Source organism: Antechinus flavipes, chromosome 4 (genome assembly GCF_016432865.1).
Source record: "Antechinus flavipes isolate AdamAnt ecotype Samford, QLD, Australia chromosome 4, AdamAnt_v2, whole genome shotgun sequence".
Classification (NCBI taxonomy): domain Eukaryota; kingdom Metazoa; phylum Chordata; class Mammalia; order Dasyuromorphia; family Dasyuridae; genus Antechinus; species Antechinus flavipes.
Window position 1 is genome coordinate 426,842,498 of NC_067401.1, and position 21,411 is coordinate 426,863,908.

General features: G+C 36.7%; 1 protein-coding gene across 1 annotated transcript in view; it reads left to right on the top strand.

The window, feature by feature from the left end:
* Positions 1-21,411, top strand: part of F5 (coagulation factor V) — a 79,670-nt gene that overhangs the window by 47,527 nt on the left and 10,732 nt on the right. Inside the window, exons 14-22 of the mRNA XM_051998990.1 lie at positions 1,952-2,126; positions 4,535-4,771; positions 5,672-5,882; positions 9,343-9,522; positions 12,059-12,175; positions 14,051-14,122; positions 17,339-17,442; positions 18,338-18,493; positions 20,951-21,095. Of these exons, the coding sequence (XP_051854950.1) occupies positions 1,952-2,126; positions 4,535-4,771; positions 5,672-5,882; positions 9,343-9,522; positions 12,059-12,175; positions 14,051-14,122; positions 17,339-17,442; positions 18,338-18,493; positions 20,951-21,095 (1,397 nt within the window). The remainder of the gene's footprint in view (positions 1-1,951; positions 2,127-4,534; positions 4,772-5,671; positions 5,883-9,342; positions 9,523-12,058; positions 12,176-14,050; positions 14,123-17,338; positions 17,443-18,337; positions 18,494-20,950; positions 21,096-21,411) is intronic.

The window sequence follows — 21,411 nt, forward strand, 5'->3', positions numbered from 1 at the left end:
AGTAAAAAAAGCTGGCATATGCAAACATATGCAAAGTGATTTGCAAATATTATCTCCTTATATGAAATACCCCGATAAAGGAAAGTAGGGAAGTGAGAAACTTGTTCAGATTTCAGATGTGTAGCACTCAATATAGTGGGCTGTCTTACACTGATCATGTTTAGTGGGAATGTGAATCTTCTCTGAAGTGTCAACCCAAACACTTATAGGAGTAGAGAGGAGCTCTCCAAGGTCTAATCTCCCATGGGACCAGAAATTCCTGCATCAGCTATTTCTTAAAGTAGCAGTTGAGTTCTAAAGGAAACTGTTACAATGGAGATGTCCCACCTTGAAAGGAAGCATTTAATGAATTTACCAATACAGACAGAATCTCCATCAATATACATCATAGCAGAGTCCCATTTTCTTAGCTGTACCATTCTTTTCTGTCTCCGAATATATTAGCTTTAGAAATGTCAGTGATTATTATCAACAAATCAAACATTTTTCAAGTACCCACTATGTGTGAGACACTGTGCCAAGTGGTAGAACACACACACACAAAAGCAGAAACAGTTCTCATCCTCAGGGAGCTTATTTTCTAAAGGCAAAGGGGGAGACAATATGTAAATAAATAAGTATATATAAGATAATAGTGTAGGTAGAAGGTAACCTCAGAGAGCAAGGTGTTAGCATCTCCATGGAAACATGAAATGGGCTCATTCAGAGATTTCTCCACTCCACATGTTCATATGGACAATTTGTGCCCAACCTATGGTAGAGCCTTCTAAGCTCATGCTGGTCTGATCAGCCACAGATGGACATACTGTATCCTGACCCCAACATAGTGATGTCATTTTGATCCTCTTTGAGAATGAAATCAGCATCTGAAGGGACTGTGAAAGACATTTCTCAGAAAATAGAATTTGAGCTGAGCCTCAAAAGAAACAGAGATGGGGTAGAGGAGGAGAAGGGTAAAAAGAGAGAGTATTTCAGGAATGAAGGAAAGCAAAGATATAAAGATGTATGAAAAACAGCACACAAAAAGTCTAGTATTGCTAAATTGTAGAGTGCATAGAAGTGAGTAAAGAATAAAACAAAAAATTGTTTGAAAGCAGAAAAATAGAAAGGAGCCAAGCAATAAAGCATTTTATATGCCAAATATAGGCGTTCATAATCCTGGAGGTAAAAGGGAACCACTGAAGTTTATTGATTAGGAGTGATCTGTCAGTCTTACACTTAAGGAAAACCACTTTGGAGGATATATGAAAGGTGCATTGGAGTGTAGATAGATCAGAGAGGCAAGGAGGCTATTATACTGAAGTAGATCAGGTGAGAAGTAAGTGGAGAAAACAGGGATACAGGTGAGAACTGTAGTGAAGAAAGAAATTACAAAAGGATCTTAGTCAACATGTCTTTCTCTATATTTTTGAGGAGATACTCACTTAAATTGGCCTTTCTGCAATTTCTCCCCATTCAATTTAGTTCTGCCCTTTTAGGGAAGCTTGAGATGGTGCTCAAACATTTCAAGGAGAAAAATCAAGAAGGAGATAAGTGACATTTTTTAGACTTCCTATTTTTCCAGGGACCTAAAATCGCTGGGATTTTACCACCAAAATCTACCTCAATATCTGAACAGTGTCAGTGATCTACCGTGTAAATGTAGTTATCGACTCATGAAGAACTATATGACAATCTGCTAAAAATACATCTTCCCCAAATATTTGGCATACCTCTAAAATGATCTCTCTTTGAAAAGGAAAAAATATTACACAGAAACATAATACTATCTATAAGCTGGGCTTGTATGAACCATATCTGTTTTTTTTTAAGTATACCTTATGTTGATCCAAATATAATTCAGAAGCAGGATTTTATAGGTTTTTTTTTGGGGGGGGGACTTCTATGAATGCAGTTTTTCTAAATTTTCTACTTTTTTTTCCTTATTATCTTCCCTTTCCCAATTTATCAGCATGAGGAAGACTGATGATGCTGAGGATATTATAGAGAACACAGTGTATAAGAAAGTGATTTTTCGGAGCTACCTGGACAATACCTTTTCAGTGCCTGATCCTCGGGGAGAGAATGATGATCACCTTGGAATCCTTGGCCCTATTATCAGGGCTGAAGTAGACGATGTGATCCAAGTAAGCTAATTTTTAATCATTACTAAGAGAGGCAGGGCAAGGTAAGTGGTACAGTGGATAGAATGCCTGGGCTTAGAATCAGGAAAATCCAGCCTTAGACACCGACTAGCAGTGTGACTGTAGGAAAGTCACTAAATCCTGTTTACCTCAATTTTCTCATCTATCCACTCCAGTTCCAAGAATATCCCAAATAGCATTACAAAGAATCAGACAAAACTGAAATGCCTGAACAGCAACTACAAGAGAGGCAGATAGGTGGAAAGAGCACTGGAAGTACAGTCACAAGACCCTGAGTCTGAGTAGCAACTCTGCCTCTTGCTATCCAGGTGAACTCTGGGAGGTCACTTAACTTCTCTAAGCTTCAGTTTTCTCATCTGTAGAATGGGTATATAGTTATACTTTCCCTTCTATTTTTACTAGATTAGTGTGAGAAAAACAATATAAATGTGAGTCATTAGTATCAAAGTTAGAGGGGTTTCTGAAAGCATTATAAAGTCAAAAGTGTGAATGGATGCTGCCCATGGTTTATCAAATTCCATATAGTCCCCGGGGGGAATAATATTTGACTTAAAGTTAGAAGGTCTAGCTATGACCTTTGTCTCTATAGAATTAAGAATCGTATTCTATGAACTAGTCACTTAATCTTCCCTGAGCCTGAGCTTCCTCATCTGTAAAATGAGACAGATAATAATAATAATAATAATAGGGATAAGAACTGGACTTGAGATTTCATTAATATAGAGCATTCTCGGGGGAAGAACCTCCCTCCAATAACGTAGGTAGTCATCTTCTCTACAACTTTCAGTCTTAAGAGTTGCCTAGAGCACAGGGAGGTAAAGCACAAGCACACAGCTACCATGTTTCAGAGGCAGACTTGAATCAGGTCTTTCTGGTTCTGAGAGCACCTCTCTCTATACTACAGCAAACCATCTGTTAAGTAGAATGCTTTATAATACAATGTACATATTTTATTCAAAATCCTATCTGTTCTCCATCCCCTACCTCAGATGTCACCTCTAGGAAGCTTTCCCTGATTCCATTCACCTGAGACGATTCCCTCCCTCATTAAGACATGAAATCTCCACTTTGGAAGAAAACTCAAAGGTCACCTATCATTTATAATCTTATATAACATAATCTATAACTTAAGTGAACCAACAATTAACTCTAATTGACCTATAACTTATTATCATCCCCACAATATCCCAGAGAAGGAGTCCAATGATCTCATAGCCTTTTGGATTTCTCTCATATATGTATTATATTTGTATAAATGAATTTTTCCTTTTATTGGATTATAAATGCCTAGGGGGTGGAACCATATCTTATTCGTCTTATTCATCTTATCAGTATCCTCAATGACCAGCATAGTACATTATACATATATAGTAAGCACATAGCAAGCCAATAAACATTTAATAGTAACTTATTATATAGAAGGCAGTGCTAGGAAACAATTTCCAAAATAGATCTAACTTCTGCAATATTTAAATGTTTCTCAAGGGCTTTACATAAATTATCTTGTTCTTTCGAAACTCTGTGCAATAAATAAGCACAACTGGTATTATTATTATTCCCATTTTAAAGATGAAGAGACTGAGATTCAGAGATGCTGTTCAACTTGCCCAAGATCACACTCCAAACCCAATAGTCTTTATATTCTCCCTTGTTGCCTCATTGTTTAGGGATTGGAATTGAAGTAATAAAATGTATTAAATTTGTGTGCTGGGTTTATGTAAATAGGGTGTTCCTGTAACTAAAGATACAAGTGCTTGTGCAAAGAATGCAGAATCTAAAATCAGAAACTCATCATCATGAGTTCAAATGTAGCCTCAGAAGCTGTGTGATCCTGGGCAAGTTACTTAACCCCATTTGGCTCAGTTTCCTCATCTATATAAAATTATCTAGATAAGAAAATGGCCAACTACTCCAATATCTTTACAATGAAACCTCAAATTGAGTCATGAAAAATTAGACATGATAGGAATGATCTAATACAAAAAATAAAGTTCAGGATTTTGTGTCTGACATTGTTAAGTATTTGTTTAATGCTCTTTAGATTTATAAACTTTGCCACATTCTGATCCTTGCCACCCACCTGTAAGCAAATGAAAAATATTCTCTTCTCCTATGCTCAATCTAATTATCTCCTGATATGATAATACTGCTTCTCACCACATCTCCAATAAAGAAGATAGGAAAAAGTTGCTTTTCCAATCAAAAATAGTTTGGGGAACAATACCTATGATGTCATTGGTATAAGGAACCCTTAGTAAAGAAATTTTCTCAAACCCTGTAAATCAGCTGGTGTAACCCTTTGGTCTCAACTAGCACAAGGAAGAGAGAGGTTCTCTTATGTTATATGAATTTACCTGTTTTGTTGGGTTTGTTTTTTTTCCATATTCTAGGTTCGTTTTAAAAATCTAGCCTCCAGGCCATATTCTCTCCATGCCCATGGGCTTGCCTATGAAAAATCATCAGAGGGAAAGAGCTATGAAGATGACTCCCCGGAATGGTATCAGGATGACAATGCCATTCAGCCCAATGGCAGTTATACTTACGTATGGCACGCGACAGACCGATCCGGTCCAGAAAATCCTGGGCCTGCTTGCCGAGCTTGGGCTTACTACTCAGCTGTGAATCCGGTAAGGGACTTCTCCTGTTCAGGGGATTAAAGGTTGCTACCTTGATAACTCCTTTTTTAAACTTTTTTTTCAACTTCACCCTTGGGAATAAGAAAGACCTTTATTCTGATGGAGTTCATAAGTTGTTTTCCACTGTGAAGAAGTGGGTACCATGTCCCTTCCCACTCTAGGTGAAGATTGTGGCCTAGAGACTACAGAATAGAGGCCATAAATCTTAAATTAGGAGAGCCCCAATTTCAAACAAACAATCCTTTCTCAGATTATTTGATTGCTAATTAGCCCAGGGAAAGAGGGTTGGACTTGGAGTTAAGATGGCCCAGGTGTGAATCCTGCCTCAAACATTAGCTGTATGATATGGTGCAAGTCACTTAACAGCTTCAGTTTCCTTATCTATAAAATGGAAATAATATTAGCATCTACTGCACAGAGTTGTAGAGATAACCCATTTAAAGTGCTTGGAAAATCTTAAAGTAAGATACAAATGCCAGTTATTATTTTTGCATGTGTTCTGATTTGGAGTTAAGAAAATCATCTCCCTATGGTGAACTCCATACTGGTCTCCAAATGGCAAAGGGATCATGGAAGTTAGAGAGGATCAGGAATTACTCATTCACTTGTCTCTATCACTGCCTGAGAAAGAGATTTCATTTGAAATCATCTCACATCACAGCCCTACTTTCCAAACTTTTTCTTTAGAAGGCCTTCCTATTGAAGAAACTTTTTCATTTAGAGAAGTAGGAAATAGTATGAATGAATTGATAAGAGCCCAAGCCTAGAGCTGCTATTCAGGGCCTTTCTGATTCTCTTTGTCAATGAATTTCAAAGGTGCAGAGAAAGAAAGTGTAACTCTGCCATCTCGATGAAGGGGAAAAATAAAATATGCTTTTAATTGTCTTCCAGGAAAAAGATATCCATTCAGGCCTAATAGGCCCCCTTGTGATCTGCCGAAAAGGAACACTCCATAAAGAAAGCAACAGGCCCATAGACATGCGAGAGTTTGCCCTACTTTTTATGGTCTTTGATGAAAAGAAGAGCTGGTATTTTGATAAAAAGCCTAAAAGGATTTGGACAGGCTTATCCTCAGAAGTGAAAAACGCTCACAGGTTTCATGGTACTTTCTCTAATTTGGTCTAATCTTTGTATAAAAGCAGCTTGGGTCCCTCAATTCCATCCAACATCAATGTTTGTTCCTGGGTTTTGCAAGAAGTACTTAAAAGAGCTTAGACATGTGACTTCTATTAAAGTCCCCAGGAGCCCAGATAACCAGTGCACAAAAAAATCTGAAGAGCTGGGGGAGGTGCGTAGTAACCAAACAACCAGAGATTAAAGAGATTTGAGAAAGAACCTTGAGAGAGACTCCCCTCACCACCCACCACCCCATTACCACCTTCATATACCAAGGATTTCTGTCCGTGACCCTAGCTGGAACATGGAAGAAGGAAGGGTTCATGGCTTAAATGCAAAGTAGAGAATATTAAACAAAAATGGCAGCATGCCCATGTTAAAATGGTCTATAGTTAATGTGAATCTAAAAGGAATTGGCAAGAGAGGCATCTAGGGCTTAAGGGAGAGCAAATCATCCTGGGAAGGAAGTAAGACTGAAAGATCTGCTTGTGACACACACTGGCTTTGTGAACCTGGCCAAGTAATTTCATCAGGAGTCACACCAGCTCTCTCAGAAGAAAAACTTGAGAGCAAATATTGATCGATATTGGGAAAGGGAGATTCCAACAAATGAAGTAATAACTGTAGTGTTAGCACAGTGCCTGGCACACAGTAAGGGCTATATAAATGTGAGTTAATAATAATAATTACTATCAGAATTGTGATCTCAAGCAATTAGCTCACTTAGCTTTTCTGTGATTTCTTCTGTAAAATCGGAAAGTGGGACTAGCTAGTCTTGGAGATCTTTTCCAGCTCAGATAGATGAGCCTACATTCATATCAATGAAACCACCAGTCTGTCTCCCCAATCCTGCCAGCCTTAGGGGGGGGAAAGTTGTTTGTTTTTAAGGAATGAACCCCATCCTTCATACTAAAACATTTGTAAATATGTTCCCTGATTTCTAATGCTGTCAGTGCCCCTGTCCATATACAGCCGTTTATAAAGAATTTCTTAATTATAAGATTTTTCTAAGAGGAGATTGATTCTGTAGCACTTCTCTCCCTCATGAAACCCTTCAGGTATCAAAAGCACGTGGACCTCTACAGGAATGTGTTTGTGTTAGGAAAATGGATAGCCAAGTCATAGAGACTAACAGGAACATTCAGTGAGGACTTAATAAGAGGAACAAAATGTGTTTGCAGAGAGAGAGAGAGAGAGAGAGAGAGAGAGAGAGAGAGAGAGAGAGAGAGAGAGAGAGAGTAGAGAAGAGGCACAGAGACAGAGACAGAGACACACAGAGAGAGACAGAGATACAGAGAGAGACAGAAAGAGGAGAGAATCAAAGACAGAGAAAGAGACTCATAAACAGAAAGACAGAGAGAGACGGTGTGGGGTGGAAAGGGAGAGAGATTTTGGGAAGAATAACAAAATAACATATGCTAGCTTTTAAATCCATTTAAAAATTTGACCATGCTGGCAAGATAATTGATTACACATGGGCACATATACATGAAGTTCTAAAGTTAAGAGGGCAAAGCAATGAAGATGACTAAACGGAGGGAAAGATTCAGATCTATGAATGGGCCCAGCTACTCACTAAATTCTCCCATTTGGGACAACGCTCACAGGACCCCATGGTAAACTACAGCTAGAGAGTGAATGACCAAGGGAAGTAGTGAGGTGGGGAAGATCATCATTTTCTATCAGTAAGTGGAAATATCTTCCCTGGCCCTTCAATTCATTCAATTCAATAAGCACTTATTGACAATATGGACTAGGCACTTAACTAGGTGCTAGGGATGCAGAGACAAAAAAATAAAAGATTTCCCACCCTTTAGGTCCTTATATTCTCCTGGGCAGAAAGGATGACATGTTTACAGAGAAGTCAATAAAAATGTATGTGGAGCAAATACAAAATAAATTTTTTGGGGGGGAAATGGTGCAGTTAGAGAGAGTACATACAACTAGCTGAGGGAAGCATGCTTGTGGGAGAACATATGGTGTGTCATACTAAGAGCTAGAGAGAGTCCGAGAGGTTGAAGTGAAGAAGGAATGCTGTGAATTCTAGACCTAGAAAATAACCTGTATACAGGAAGGAAATGGAGCCTCCTCCCCACTCCCCCCCCCCCAAAAAAAACCCAGCTTGTTGGACAGTTTGGTCAGAACATAGAATGCACTATGTGAAATAATATAAACTTGGTCATGGAAAGATATTCTAGAGATAGAATATGAAGGGTCATGTTGCCATACTTCTCATTTTCTATACTTATGAAATTTTTATTTTAACTTCAATTTTTAAAAATGGAAAGTGTAAGTTCTGTTTACTGTTCCTAGATTTGTCCCATAATCCATTCTGATGTTAAAAATATCTTGTATGACCCCAGGCAAGTCACTTAACCCCAATTGCCTTACACCAAAAAAATATCCTGCACCTTTTTACTATCATACAATATAGGAGCTATTGTTTCTAGTTTTTTGTCATCTGCAAATTTAGACTTCATCCAAGTTATTGATAAAAAATGTTCAATAATTCCCTGGGTCATGTTTCCCCTAGAGACCTCTCAAGATCAGTATAGATTTATTAAGCACTACTTAGGGGTTTAAGTCATTCAACCAGTTCCAAATTGACTCAAATTGTCAAGTTCAGACAAGCATTGATTAAGTACTTACTACAGGTCAGGCCCTTTGCTAAGCAGGATATACAAATACAAACAGAAAGAAAAATATTCCTGCTCTCCAGGAGCTTACAGTCTCATCAAGGAAGACAACACATAATTCAATAGCCTAACACAAGTGTCAGCTCTTCCAGCGAACCTTCCATTATCTTTCCCATTAATAAAGATGATAGCTAACTTGTACATAGCGTTTCAAGGTTTGCAAAATACAATAAATCTATTATCTCGTCTGACTATGTTTTGAGTTAATAATAATCTGTCTGTTTAGAATTCACATGTATTGTTCTGAAATTTAACAGAATTCAACACATTGCACCATAATCATCTCTATTTTGCTACATACATCCAAACAGAGGGCAATGGATTCAGAGTATAGATTAATACCTATTTTTGAATTTTTTGACATAGTTAAATATTAAATAATATTTTTTATGATAAGTAAAGATATATAATACATAAAGTAATATACTTTTTATTTTTTGGATATTGATGATGTGGAAATTGGCTACCACTTATAACAGTTTTTTTTTCCTTTTTCAATAGGTGGGAGAGGGGGGAAAGGAAGGGAGAGAATTCTAGTCCAAAAATAAAATAAACTTGAATTAAAAAAAAAAGGCAACTATCCATAACCTCTTCTATATAAGCACCACAAAATCAGGCCTGTGTCTAAGAATTTGTATTTCCTCCAGCATAGCACTTGTATACAAAGTAAGCACTTAATAAAAATCTATTAAAATGAATTAAATAATTTTGGGTTGTTTGTTAATTTGTTGTAACTCTCTATTCTTTCAGCCATCAATGGTTACATCTACAATTTGCCAGGACTAAGGATGTATGAAAAGGAGAGAGTGAGATGGCACTTGCTGAATATGGGTGGTTCCCAGGATATCCATGTGGTTCACTTTCATGGCCAGACATTGCTGGAGAACGGAACCCAAAAGCATCGTTTGGGGGCTTGCCCTTTGCTTCCTGGTAAATGATAATAATTGATGTTGATATAATGCTTTCTTTTAAATGAAACCTTTTACATTCATCATTTATTTCATTTGATCTTTATAACAACCTTGGAAGTAGGTAGTATAAATATTATTAGTCTTGTTTTATTTATAAACATACATGCACACATAGCCAAAGCATTATAAAGGTTAAATGATTCCCCCATAGTCATCTAGGTAGTAATGTGAGAGACAGGATTAGAATCCTAGTTTCCCAATACCAAGTTCCAAACACTTTTTACTGCACCATTTTGCCTCTAGGCAATGGAAAAAAAATCCTTGCATATAATCATCAAGAAATATATTTCTTAGTACCTGTAACTCTCTCCAGTCACCTAAATGTCAATACCTGTGCAAACATCCTGAACCAGGAAGGAACCATGTGGTAACTCTTAACCATTCAGTAGGACACAAAAATAAAAGATGTCATCCAGAAAAAAAGATAAGGTGTCCAATCACTGACATTTACATCAAACCTAGAAGTCTATAGAATACCTGATATATTTCACCTTATTTGAGGCTGACAGCTCTGGTAGGTAAGTATGATGGAACAGATATTATTCTACCTGTTTTATAGATGAGGAAACTGGAATAAAATTGGTGAGGAGAGATTAATGGATTTGCCCAGAGTTATACAGTCTATGAGTTGCCAAGGCAGTTCTCAATCCAGGGACTCCTGACTCTAAGCTTAGAGTTCTATATATTCTGTCATGTAAATGATATTGATATATATTTATTTGGTTCTATATAGGAATGACTATAAGGACATAGTCCCTGCCTTATACAAGTCTACAATCTTAAATTGTTTTTTATTTTTCCACCTTTTCAGCTTAAATGACAAATAGATTTCATGTGATGGACAGAAGTTACAATGTGGGAGAGACTATGGTGGTCGATGTCATTGCTATGTGAGGATAATATAATAGAGAAATACCAGAGCCATCTTGCCTTATTTTGGCTGTCTTACTTTGTCCTTTTCCAAAGATTACTGCTCTGGAAAATTGCATATTGCATTATGCATGGCAGAGAACAACAAATGATCATAGATTTTTACACATACACACATTTGTGTGATAAAGACCAGAAAGAGAGGAACTAGTAGAGAAGCTTTGTGGAATAGGTTGTTCCTGAGAGTCAAAGATATCAAGAACTATAATCCAAACTTGTGAGTTGCTCCCAACTACGTGAGTTTCCTCACTCATGTTCCTCCCTGCTAGATTTCTATAATTATGGCCCAGTATCATCCATGGCATGGCATGAGAGTTTGATCTAAGTTTATTAGTAGCCTGTGATATTTTGATTATTGCTGAACTTACTTTATATTGAATAACTAAGGCATATTCATGCTTTTAATTTTTCATTGTTTTTAAGTAAAATGTTTTATGCTTAAGAGCTAATAGTCATTGTGACTCAGTAGGGACTCAGAACTACAGTAGGGAGGAGTGTGAGTTTATTTCCCACTCCTAATATTTCATCTCTAGGATCCTGAAAGAATATTGAATCATAACTAAATGGTTGCAATCTTTATTTTGGAAACCCAGCCAGTGTGAAAGTAGGTTAGAATAATAGAGTCATCCGGAGAGGCATGTAGAATGGAGTGAGGGGGTCCCATGCAACAAATAGTTACATTAGTAAATCTGTAGAGCTTTCATTTGGACTTAAAGTGAGAGTCTTGGGTTGACCCTCCAATCTAATAATTTAGTTAAGATATATTTTCCCTGGAAAAGAAATGGCAAAGACAGTTTTGATTGGTTTCATGACTAGTTAGGAAGAATATGGCAACCAGTAGAAAGCCATCAAAAACAGAACACAAGAAACTGAACTTTGTGAGAAAAGGGATTTAGAAAGAATTTCCTGATCATGAGTTTTGAGAAGGAGCAAAATGGATAAACAGGAAAAGGTATAGTATACCTTCTCTTGAACTCTTAGAGAGTGGGGCAAGTGTAGTCTTGCTTAAAGATGGAAAATTTAAGAAATTTTAAAACTATGGCAGGGAAAATTTCTAGTTAAGTTTTTGGTTTTTTGTGCTGCTGGTAGAGAAGAGGGAAAAAATGGAGTAGAAGGACAGTATTTGTTGATCTAAAGTAATTTTTTAAAATATAGACTGCATTATGGATTACTTGGTTTGTTCATAAAAGACTATTTTTGCTATATTTAGACAAATAAGTGTCAGAACAAAAAAAAACCCACTCTGGAAACATTTTGTGTATTTTCCCTTTTTATTTGATGAAGGAGGATATGGCCAAGCAAAGTTCTATGGGGAAAAACAAAGATTCCCCTCCCTAGTTTTCCCATTATTTTTCTAGGTCCTCACTTCTTGATTTCTGCTTGCAAAGAAGGATGAGTGTCTCTTAAGCTCTTCTGATGACTATCGGCCAACATTGTTTTCACTCAGTCAACATATATATTTATTAAGTATTTGTTACATGCCATTTAATTGTGCTAAGAACTGGGAGACAAAGAAAGATAAACATATTTTTGAGGATTTAACTTTGTATTCCTCTTCATTTTAGGTTCATTTAAAACTCTTGAAATGAAGGCATCAAGACCTGGCATATGGCTCTTAGACACTGAGGTGGGAGAAAATCAGATAGCAGGAATGCAAACATCATTCCTTATAATAGATAAAGGTATTATATGTATATAACCCATAATATATTCAATATGAAAGTAACAATTGCAGAACTCTCAGAAAAAGACAAATTCTGGGAATCCATAGTATATTACTGTAAAGTGGTCTACAAACTCACAGGCCAGAAGATTTTGATTTGCAATCTTCTCTGCAGGAAACTAATCATTATATGATAACTTAGTCAATCAGAATATGATATACTAATCTGAAGATTGTACATTTGGTCTATGTGTGGGTCATTCAACTTTGCACTGTTCCATAGGCAAAGGTCACATAACTGAGAAGTCATCTGTTTCAAAAATTAGAAGCACTGGTCACTCAGGAACCAGAAGAAAAGAACATAAACTCATGCCCACTATTTAAAATTATACGTCCTCTTAATGATTGCTGATTAAATTATCTTCATGTGCTCATTTCACAAAATGATAAGCTTATAATTCCAAGCTATCCAAACACTTGGGAAAATTTCCAGTTGTTCCTAAGAGCTCTGGTAAGGAAGCTCTGGGAATTCCAAGTTACTGTGGTGGTTGAGGCAAGGACTGACCTTGATAGTTTCAACACTGGCCTGCAGGAAGTTCTACCTGGGAAGTGTCTGTTATTTCTCTTTGTGCTCAGAGTTTTGGTAGCCTTGACACTCTCAGAGGAGCTACAACAGTTCAAGTGAGAATAATTGTTCTAAGACCTAAACAGATTGGAACTAAGTCAAAAAACTTTCCCATTTTGGGCTTTCAAGTACCCTAGCAGGACTGTTCCTACTGACTAGATATATTTCTCGAGAATAATAATCTCACTTCACTTGTCATGCTGCAATGTATTTAAGATAATGCTATGATTGGACAGTCGCAGTTGATAACCATTTATTAATTAAATGCCTATTGTGTGCTAGATCCTGTGCTAAGCACTGAGGATTCAAAAAAGGATGGAAAATAGTCCTTGTCCTCAAAAAGCTTACTTTCTAGTAGAAGAAATAACAAGCAAATAACTGTGTACATACATGAGACTATGTATATAATATATTACATATATATAATATATATATAAATGGATGGATGTAATATGTATACACACAAATCTATATCTACCTGTCTATATGCAGATTGTAGGAAAGAGACAGAGACAGATTCAGAAAGACAGAAAGAGCGGGAGAGAAAGAGAGAGAGATAGAAAGACAAAGAGAGACAGAGACACAGAGACCCAAAGAGACAGAGAGAGAGGGAAGGAGGAAGAGAGAAAAAAAAAGGAAGGGAGGGAGAGAATTAGGGAAGGAAAGAAAGATAGAGACAGAGAGACAGAAGAGAGAGAGGAGAGGGGTGTGGGAGGGAGAGGGAGATAAAGAGAGAAGGAGAAAGGGAGAGACAGAGAGAGAAAGCAAGACAGAGACAGACAGACAAACAGGAGAAAGAGAGACAGACACAGAGAGGGACAGAGAAACAGGGAAGAGAGGGGGATGTGAGAGAGAGGGGGAGGGAAGAAGGAAGGGAGAAAGGGAGAGAGAGAAATGGTGGGAGGTAATTTTAAAAGAGAAAGAACCAATAGCTAAGGAAATTGGGAAAGGCTTCCTTCAGATGATGGGAGTTGAACTAAATTTTGAAGGAAGCCAGAAAACTAAATAGAGGTAAGTAAACAAAGTATTCTGGGCTTGGAAGACAACCAGTAGAAAAGGCAGAGTTGGAGGTTAGAGGTTCCCCAATTAGTCCAGTGTAGTTGAATTGAAGATAGTATGGAAGGGAGTAAAAACTGGAAAGGTAGAAAAGAGTCAGGTTATAAAGCACTTTAAAATGTCAGAGGACTTTATCTTTGGAAGCTCAGGCAGATAAAAGCATTTGATCATCAAAGATTTCAAAAATCATCACTTTTTTTCTCTTCTCCATAGAATGCAAGATGCCCATGGGCTTAAGTACTGGCATTATAGCTGATTCACAAATAAGTGCATCCAGTTTCCTGGGTAAGTGTGAATACCAATCTCAGCAAAAATTTTTTTTCTTATTGGGAAGCTGAATCCAGGTTGTCATCATGTCTATGTGAAATTTACCCCAGATCACAGAAGACATTTTTCTTTGCCAAGGAGAGGCTAAAACTAAGGCTCTGATGTGAAGGAAAAACTATATTTATTATAATAATGATAAATATGATATTTTATTTTCAGTTTTTCTCAATACAATCCAGAGATATTAATAATCATTATGTTCCTATAGCTTTTTAATTATGGAAGCATCTTTCTCACTGCAGCCTTGTTTTTGTTTTTGTTTTTTAATTTATTTATTTAATAATTACTTTATATTGACAGAATCCATGCCAGGGTAATTTTTTTTACAACATTATCCCTTGCACTCATTTCTGTTCCGATTTTTCCCCTCCCTCCCTCCACCCCCTCCCCTAGATGGCAAGCAGTCCAATATATGTTGGATATGTTGCAGTATATCCTAGATACAATATATGTTTGCAGAACCGAACAGTTCTCTTGTTGCACAGGGAGAATTGGATTCAGAAGGTATAAATAACCCGGGAAGAAAAACTAAAATGCAGATAGTTCACATTCGTTTCCCAGTGTTCTTTCTTTGGGTGTAGCTGCTTCTGTCCGTCATTTATCAATTGAAACTCAGGTCTCTTTGTCAAAGAAATCCACTTCCATCAAAATATGTCCTCATACAATATCGTTGTTGAAGTGTATAATGATCTCCTAGTTCTGCTCATTTCACTCAGCATCAGTTCATGTAGGTCTCTCCAAGCCTCTCTGTATTCATCCTGCTGGTCATTTCTTACAGAACAATAATATTCCATAACATTCATATACCACAATTTACCCAGCCATTCTCCAATTGATGGGCATCCATTCATTTTCCAGTTTCTAGCCACTACAAATAGGGCTGCTACAAACATTTTGGCACATACAGGTCCCTTTCCCTTCTTTAGTATTTCTTTGGGATATAAGCCCAATAGAAACACTACTGCAGCCTTGTTAAATAGATATTCAGCTATCCCCATTTTACAAATAAGGGAACAACAGAAGATCAGAAATTAAGTTCTTTGCCCAAGGTCACTTAGCAAGTATCAGAGCTAAGATTCAAACTCAAGTTTAAAGCTACTAATATTCTGTCACACCACCTCTTAAAATGATTTCTGACAATCTTAATTCATATATAATTGGAAATAACAAGCCTTGGAGTCAGATAATATGGGTTGAAATTCTGGATCTGAAACCTTGAGTAGTTCCAGACAATAGTTGTGCTATTTTGGATACTGACTTTCTTTGTCAAAGAAACATGTTAAAAAACCAGTGATCCTCAAGATCCCTTCAAGTTCAAATCGTTTAAAGAGTTGAGAAGGAAATTTTTGCTCTGTTCCAACCAGTGACTGATTTTTGTTTCCAATATGACCCTGCTTCAAGTAAAAGTGCATATAAATGACAAGGAAACTACAGTCAAGAATCTAGTGAATTCTTATCCACACAGGTTCAGCTTGGATTAATTCTCTAGGTGAGAGTAAGAGTAGACTATACTGATAAACTATTAAATCAGAGATGAATATCCTTAATATTTTATTATAAAAATGGCTTTGAGAGCTGCTACTCTATCCCTAGTAATTAAATTTCTTATATTTATAATGTAAAGGGAAAAATTATCTCATTAATTCATATTAGGAATTATCAGTTAAAACAAGCAAACGGACCATTTCTTGGTGTGGGGGGGGGGGGCGGAATTTTCTCCTTAGTAGATCCTCATAGTGTTTATGGGCTGGCACCCCTGGTTCTGTGTATCCCACCCTGTGAGGAAAAGTCTACCTTTCACCTCCCCATCCCCACTTCACCTCAAGAATGTCTTATATGTGGCGGGTCACATTTTTGATGCTTGCTTTAAGAATAAACCCCCCTACTCATGGCTCTGATAACAGGGATATTCAAGAGATTTCCTTTTTTCACCTCCATATACTAACAGAAGATCCAAGGAGAGTAATTAGACTAAATATTCCAATAAACACATTGAATACAAATAATCAGACAAAACAACTCAATTTCATCCTTGTTTCTCCTTCATTCCCTCCCCTCAGGATGTGATCTCCTAAAAAATAAAACAAAACAAAACAAAGCAACCTTTTTCTTCCATTAGGGTATACACAGACACTATAGACATACATATATATATTTGTATATATATATATATATATATATATGTATGTATGTATATATATGTATGTATGTATATATAATATATATGCATATTTATGGAGAGATACAAATATATGCACACACATATATGGACATATATCTCCAGCCCCTAAATTACCTAGCTATCGAAACTGCTTTGACTTTCCACCTCACTACTTTGAGATAGTCCAAATCTGCCCTTATTAATTCTCAATAAACTTGGAAAAATAAAAAAAATGGAAGATGTGACAACTGAGGGAAAATGGTGGAAGAAATTTTCCAGTGGATGTTAAGGCTGAAGTGCTGAAGGGCCTGGAGGATTTAGCAAATGGCAGAGAGGGTGCAGAATGAGTGATATACATCATTTGGGTATGACTGTAGATAGATTTAAGATTATCATTCAATTCATCCATCAACAAGCATTTATTAATCACCTACTACTATATGCCAAGTTACTGAAAGTACAAAGAATGAAGCAATTCCTGCTCACAGGGGTCTTCCAGGTTTATGGAAGAGGTAACAGGCACAGGCACATATAAAATATACCAAGCTTAAACAGAAAGTGAATAAGTAGGCAGCTAGGTGGTGCAGTGGATAGGAGGACCTGAGTTCAAATGTGATCTCAGACACTCAATACTTCCTAGCTATGTTAACCCCAATTGCCTCAGCAAAAAGAAAGTGAATATATATATATACATATATATATTATGTAGTTTAGGTAAAACATTTTACATTCATCGTTTATTTCATTTGATCTTTATAACAACCTTGGAAGTAGATAGTATAAATATATAATGTAAATATATATGTGTGTGTAGCATTTAATAAATGCCAGCCAAGGATATATAGTTACCACTTTAATTCTACACCCAACTATATAGTCTCCTTCTTGTAACATAAAACTAAGAAGGAAAAGGATTTTCTACTGGAAAAGTGTTTTTCCACTAAAATTGAGAAATTCTGGATTTCTGATCTTTTTCAAATCTAATTTCCTTGTTTTCTTCCTTAAAAATCTAGGTTATTGGTACCCTAAATTAGCAAGATTAAACAATAGTGGATCTTATAATGCTTGGAGTGTAGAAAAACAACTACATTCTCTTTCGTCTGAACCCTGGATCCAGGTATATATTATTACCCTGATAACATCTATTATATGTAACTACCCCACACTCCCTTTATTTTGAACTGCATCTCATCATTTGGTTAACATTTGCTAATATTCTGAGTGGAAATCAAATCTCTATCTCAAATAATGTTGGACTAATTATTAGCAAATATTTCTTGAGCATCTACTCTTCTTAATACTATAACAATCTGTGTGATATTGCAGGTAGAGGGCTAGAATTGAAGTCAGGAAAACCTAGATTTAAATTCTGCCTTTGATATTGATAAGATCCTGGGCAAATCACTTAATCTCTCTGACTCTCAAGCAACTCTACAAGTACATAATTATTATGTACTTACAGCAATAAACAACATTCAAATAGTTCTATATAATCTACAAACATATTTTACCCATATTGCCTCATTAGATATGGCTTCTATACTCACTGCCTAGGTGACATTGGGCAAGTCACTGATGTCCCTTCTACCTATAAATATATGATTCTATGGTTTATGTGAAGTAAGTTCTATCATTATCCCCATTGAGGAATATAGATGGCTTACAGGTTAAATGTCTGGCCCAGGATTCAGAATTAAGTAAGAGATCAAAGTGGGATTCAAATTCTTAACTCCAAAATACAGCAATCTATCAGGGATGGCAAACCATTTCTATCTATATATTTAAATTGGATGTGCTAGATGACATAAGGGGTCTAAAGTAAAAGCTACTAACAAGGTCTCTGCCCACAAGTGGCATACGGTCTAGTTCAATGGAAGTTGCCTCCAAAGAAAATCCAGGCTTGTGTGTGTTAGCCAACTAAACACATTGTTTAGAGCAATAATAATAACAAAGCAAGCATTTACTCCTTTGTGGATCGGGATGAGCATTTAATGCATCTGCTGCTATTTCAGGTGGACTTCGAAACAGAAGTTGTACTTAGTGGGATACAGACCCAGGGAGCCAAACAGTACCTGACATCTTACTATACCACCCAGTTCCGTGTGGCGTATAGCTCCGACAAAAGAATGTGGAGGTACTTCAAAGGGAACAGCACTTCAAAGCAGGAGGTATATCTATGTTTCTGGATAACCGAGATCAGAAGCTATGAATCCCCTTCTAAGTGGCTTATTTGGAGCTATGCATGACCTTCCAAAAATATGATCTCCACTCTGGAGAGCTCCCAATCTAGAAAACTTGACCAAATGACACAGGGATTTCGGTGATGTAGTAAACTACAGATGAGGAGGTGACCTGTACCAATGGGGGTCACCACATTAATATTAATCCTTAGAAAAGTTCCTGGAACACAAAGAAGTCAAAGTTATATATTGTATGTGCATCAGAAGGGAGACACAAACCCATCTCCCTAGATACAAGTTTAATAGTCTCTCTCTCTCTACTGTGCTACATCTTTGGTCATTAACAGTAGCCCAGGTATCCTCCCCAGTTCAGATATTCTACAATAGAGCGGGCTAAAACAATACAATTTTGTTCTTAGATCTTAAGAAGTTTACATTTATTCTCCTTGCTAAGTTGATTTCCATCTTTTAAACATTTCATTCTATGACTTGAACCCCACGTAAGGAGGATAAAGTGATATCACAATACTTTGAGGAATAGGTAACATTATTCTGTTTCTATTGACAAGAGGAGATAGGACTAGAAAGGACATCCATTTTAAATGAGAAGCTAGGTGGCAGAAGCTATATACATCCTTCAACATTTAAAAGTCCTTAATCTGTTTTTTCTAACAGTTTATAAAAAGAAAAATTAAGCATGAACTTTTATGCAGTAGACTTACCTCACAAAATGAACCCCAAAACACAGTCTTAGACCATTCCATTTTCAATTCAAAGAGATTTATTTATTTATTCCAATAACAGTCAATCTGGAGGATTTCTTTTGGATTTCAGTTCTGAAGTTAAACAACAAATAAGAAAGTGTCAGCCACACTTTTGATTCTGGGCAAGTTATTTAATTTTGTTTGCCTCAGTTTCTCACTTGTAAAATGAACTAGAAAAGGAAATGACAAATTACTCCAGTATCTTTGTAAAAAAAAATCCAAATGGGGTCATGAAAAGTTATACACAACTGAACAACATATTATCTGTTGGAGAAAATAGGCAGAATATCCTAAGATTGAGATATTTTCTAGATTTTTAAGATAGCCTAAGTCAGTTTCAGAGTTTCCGCAAAGCAGCTAATTGACTCAACTCTTTCCACCCCATTCTTCAGTACTATTGTTATTTGCACTTTGTTCTAGAAGAGGACCATGGCATCAGGAGGGTGATGCTATGACATGCAAATAAATTGGATTGAAGTGAAGGATCAAGGTCCCCTGCCTCACTTTCCCCTCCAGCGCTATCTGGGTCACTGATAGAGATCAGGAGGTCTGGAGATGAACTGGATGCAGGAGGAGACTGTGGCCTCTTTAAGCTAATATCTTCAACTGGTCTCAGTTTGACTGCACCCATTCAATGATAGGCAACAATTGAGGCAAAGAATCTCCTTTTTCACTTTTCCCCCCAAAATCTAAATAAATAAATGAATGAATCTGGGAAGGGAAGATCCTAAGGATTTTTGACCAAAGCAGAAATGACTAGTATTTACATTCAATCTGAATCAATCAGGACTCAAACAGTGACCAAATGAGGCTGGGCCTAGGACCTATTGGTGGCCAATTATAATCAGGTTTAAGGCCTGGTCCTTAAGAAAGAAATCAGAAAGGAAGGAAGAAAGGAAGGAATGAAAGAAGGAAAGAAGGAAGGAAGGAAGGAAGGAAGGAAGGAAGGAAGGAAGGAAGGAAGGAAGGAAGGAAGGAAGGAAGGAAGGAAGGAAGGAAGGAAGGAAGGAAGGAAGGGAAGAAGGAAGAAAGGGAAGAAGGGAGGGAAAAGGGAGGGAAGGAAGAAGTCTTCCCACTGACCAATTTCAGGCCAGTTTTACTTTCAGAGGTTGGCCACAGTTAAAGACTATTCAAGGGAATTGACTGTCTGTACTGGAATAACAGTTATGCTTTCAAGATAGTAAAACTCTGGAAGAAGTGGGCTAATATCCCATCTAGAAAGAAATATCACTTCACATGTTGAAAATTGAATTCACTTCAGCAGGGTTTATGTGCCCACTCTGTGCCTGGTATTGTGCTACTGGGGCTAGAAAAACATAAAACAAAGTTATTGCCCTCACAGAGGTTGCATTCTATTGGGAACATACAAAGTTTGATATATATATATATATATATATATATATATATATAAACATACAAAATGAAACAAAAGTATTGTCAAGAGGAAGAAGGTAACAGAATTAGGGGGCTCATAAAAGCCTTCTAAAAGAAGATGATACTTGAGACATGCCCCAATGTTCATAATCTGTTTTTTTTCTTTCATAGACCCCCTGGGCAATATGGTAAATTCAGCCTATGCATCTTTCCTCAGAATAATGCTTAAAATACATCAAATAAAACATATGGGATTACAAAGGAAAGAATTTATTTTTGATGAATTGTCCCTGCCTTTTCTTTCTAGTACTTTGAGGGTAATTCAGATGCCACCAGCATCAAAGAAAATCCTTTTGACCCACCCATCGTGGCTAAATACATCCGAATCTCCCCAACCCACTCGTATAATAGACCTACTCTCCGCCTGGAATTGCTGGGCTGCCAGGTCCAAGGTAAGGAATGAAGATTTGCTGGCTCTTCCTCTCCTATGCATAGAAACAGGTGGTGTATAGCAGATTACTGATGGATTGTTTTCAGTGACTTAGGATGATTGCTCCAGTTTTCAATGTGTCTGCCAGTTTGTGTGACATGAGGGAATATGTGTGAAGGAGGGAATAGAAAACAGGAAAGAGGAGTAGGAGGAAACTTTTAAGCACTTTGCTCACATTTTATTTGAGATGTAAAATATAATTAATATAGAAAAAATAGTATTATATTAAAAATATTAAACAAAATATTTTGTTGTTATATTAAATATAAGATATATTA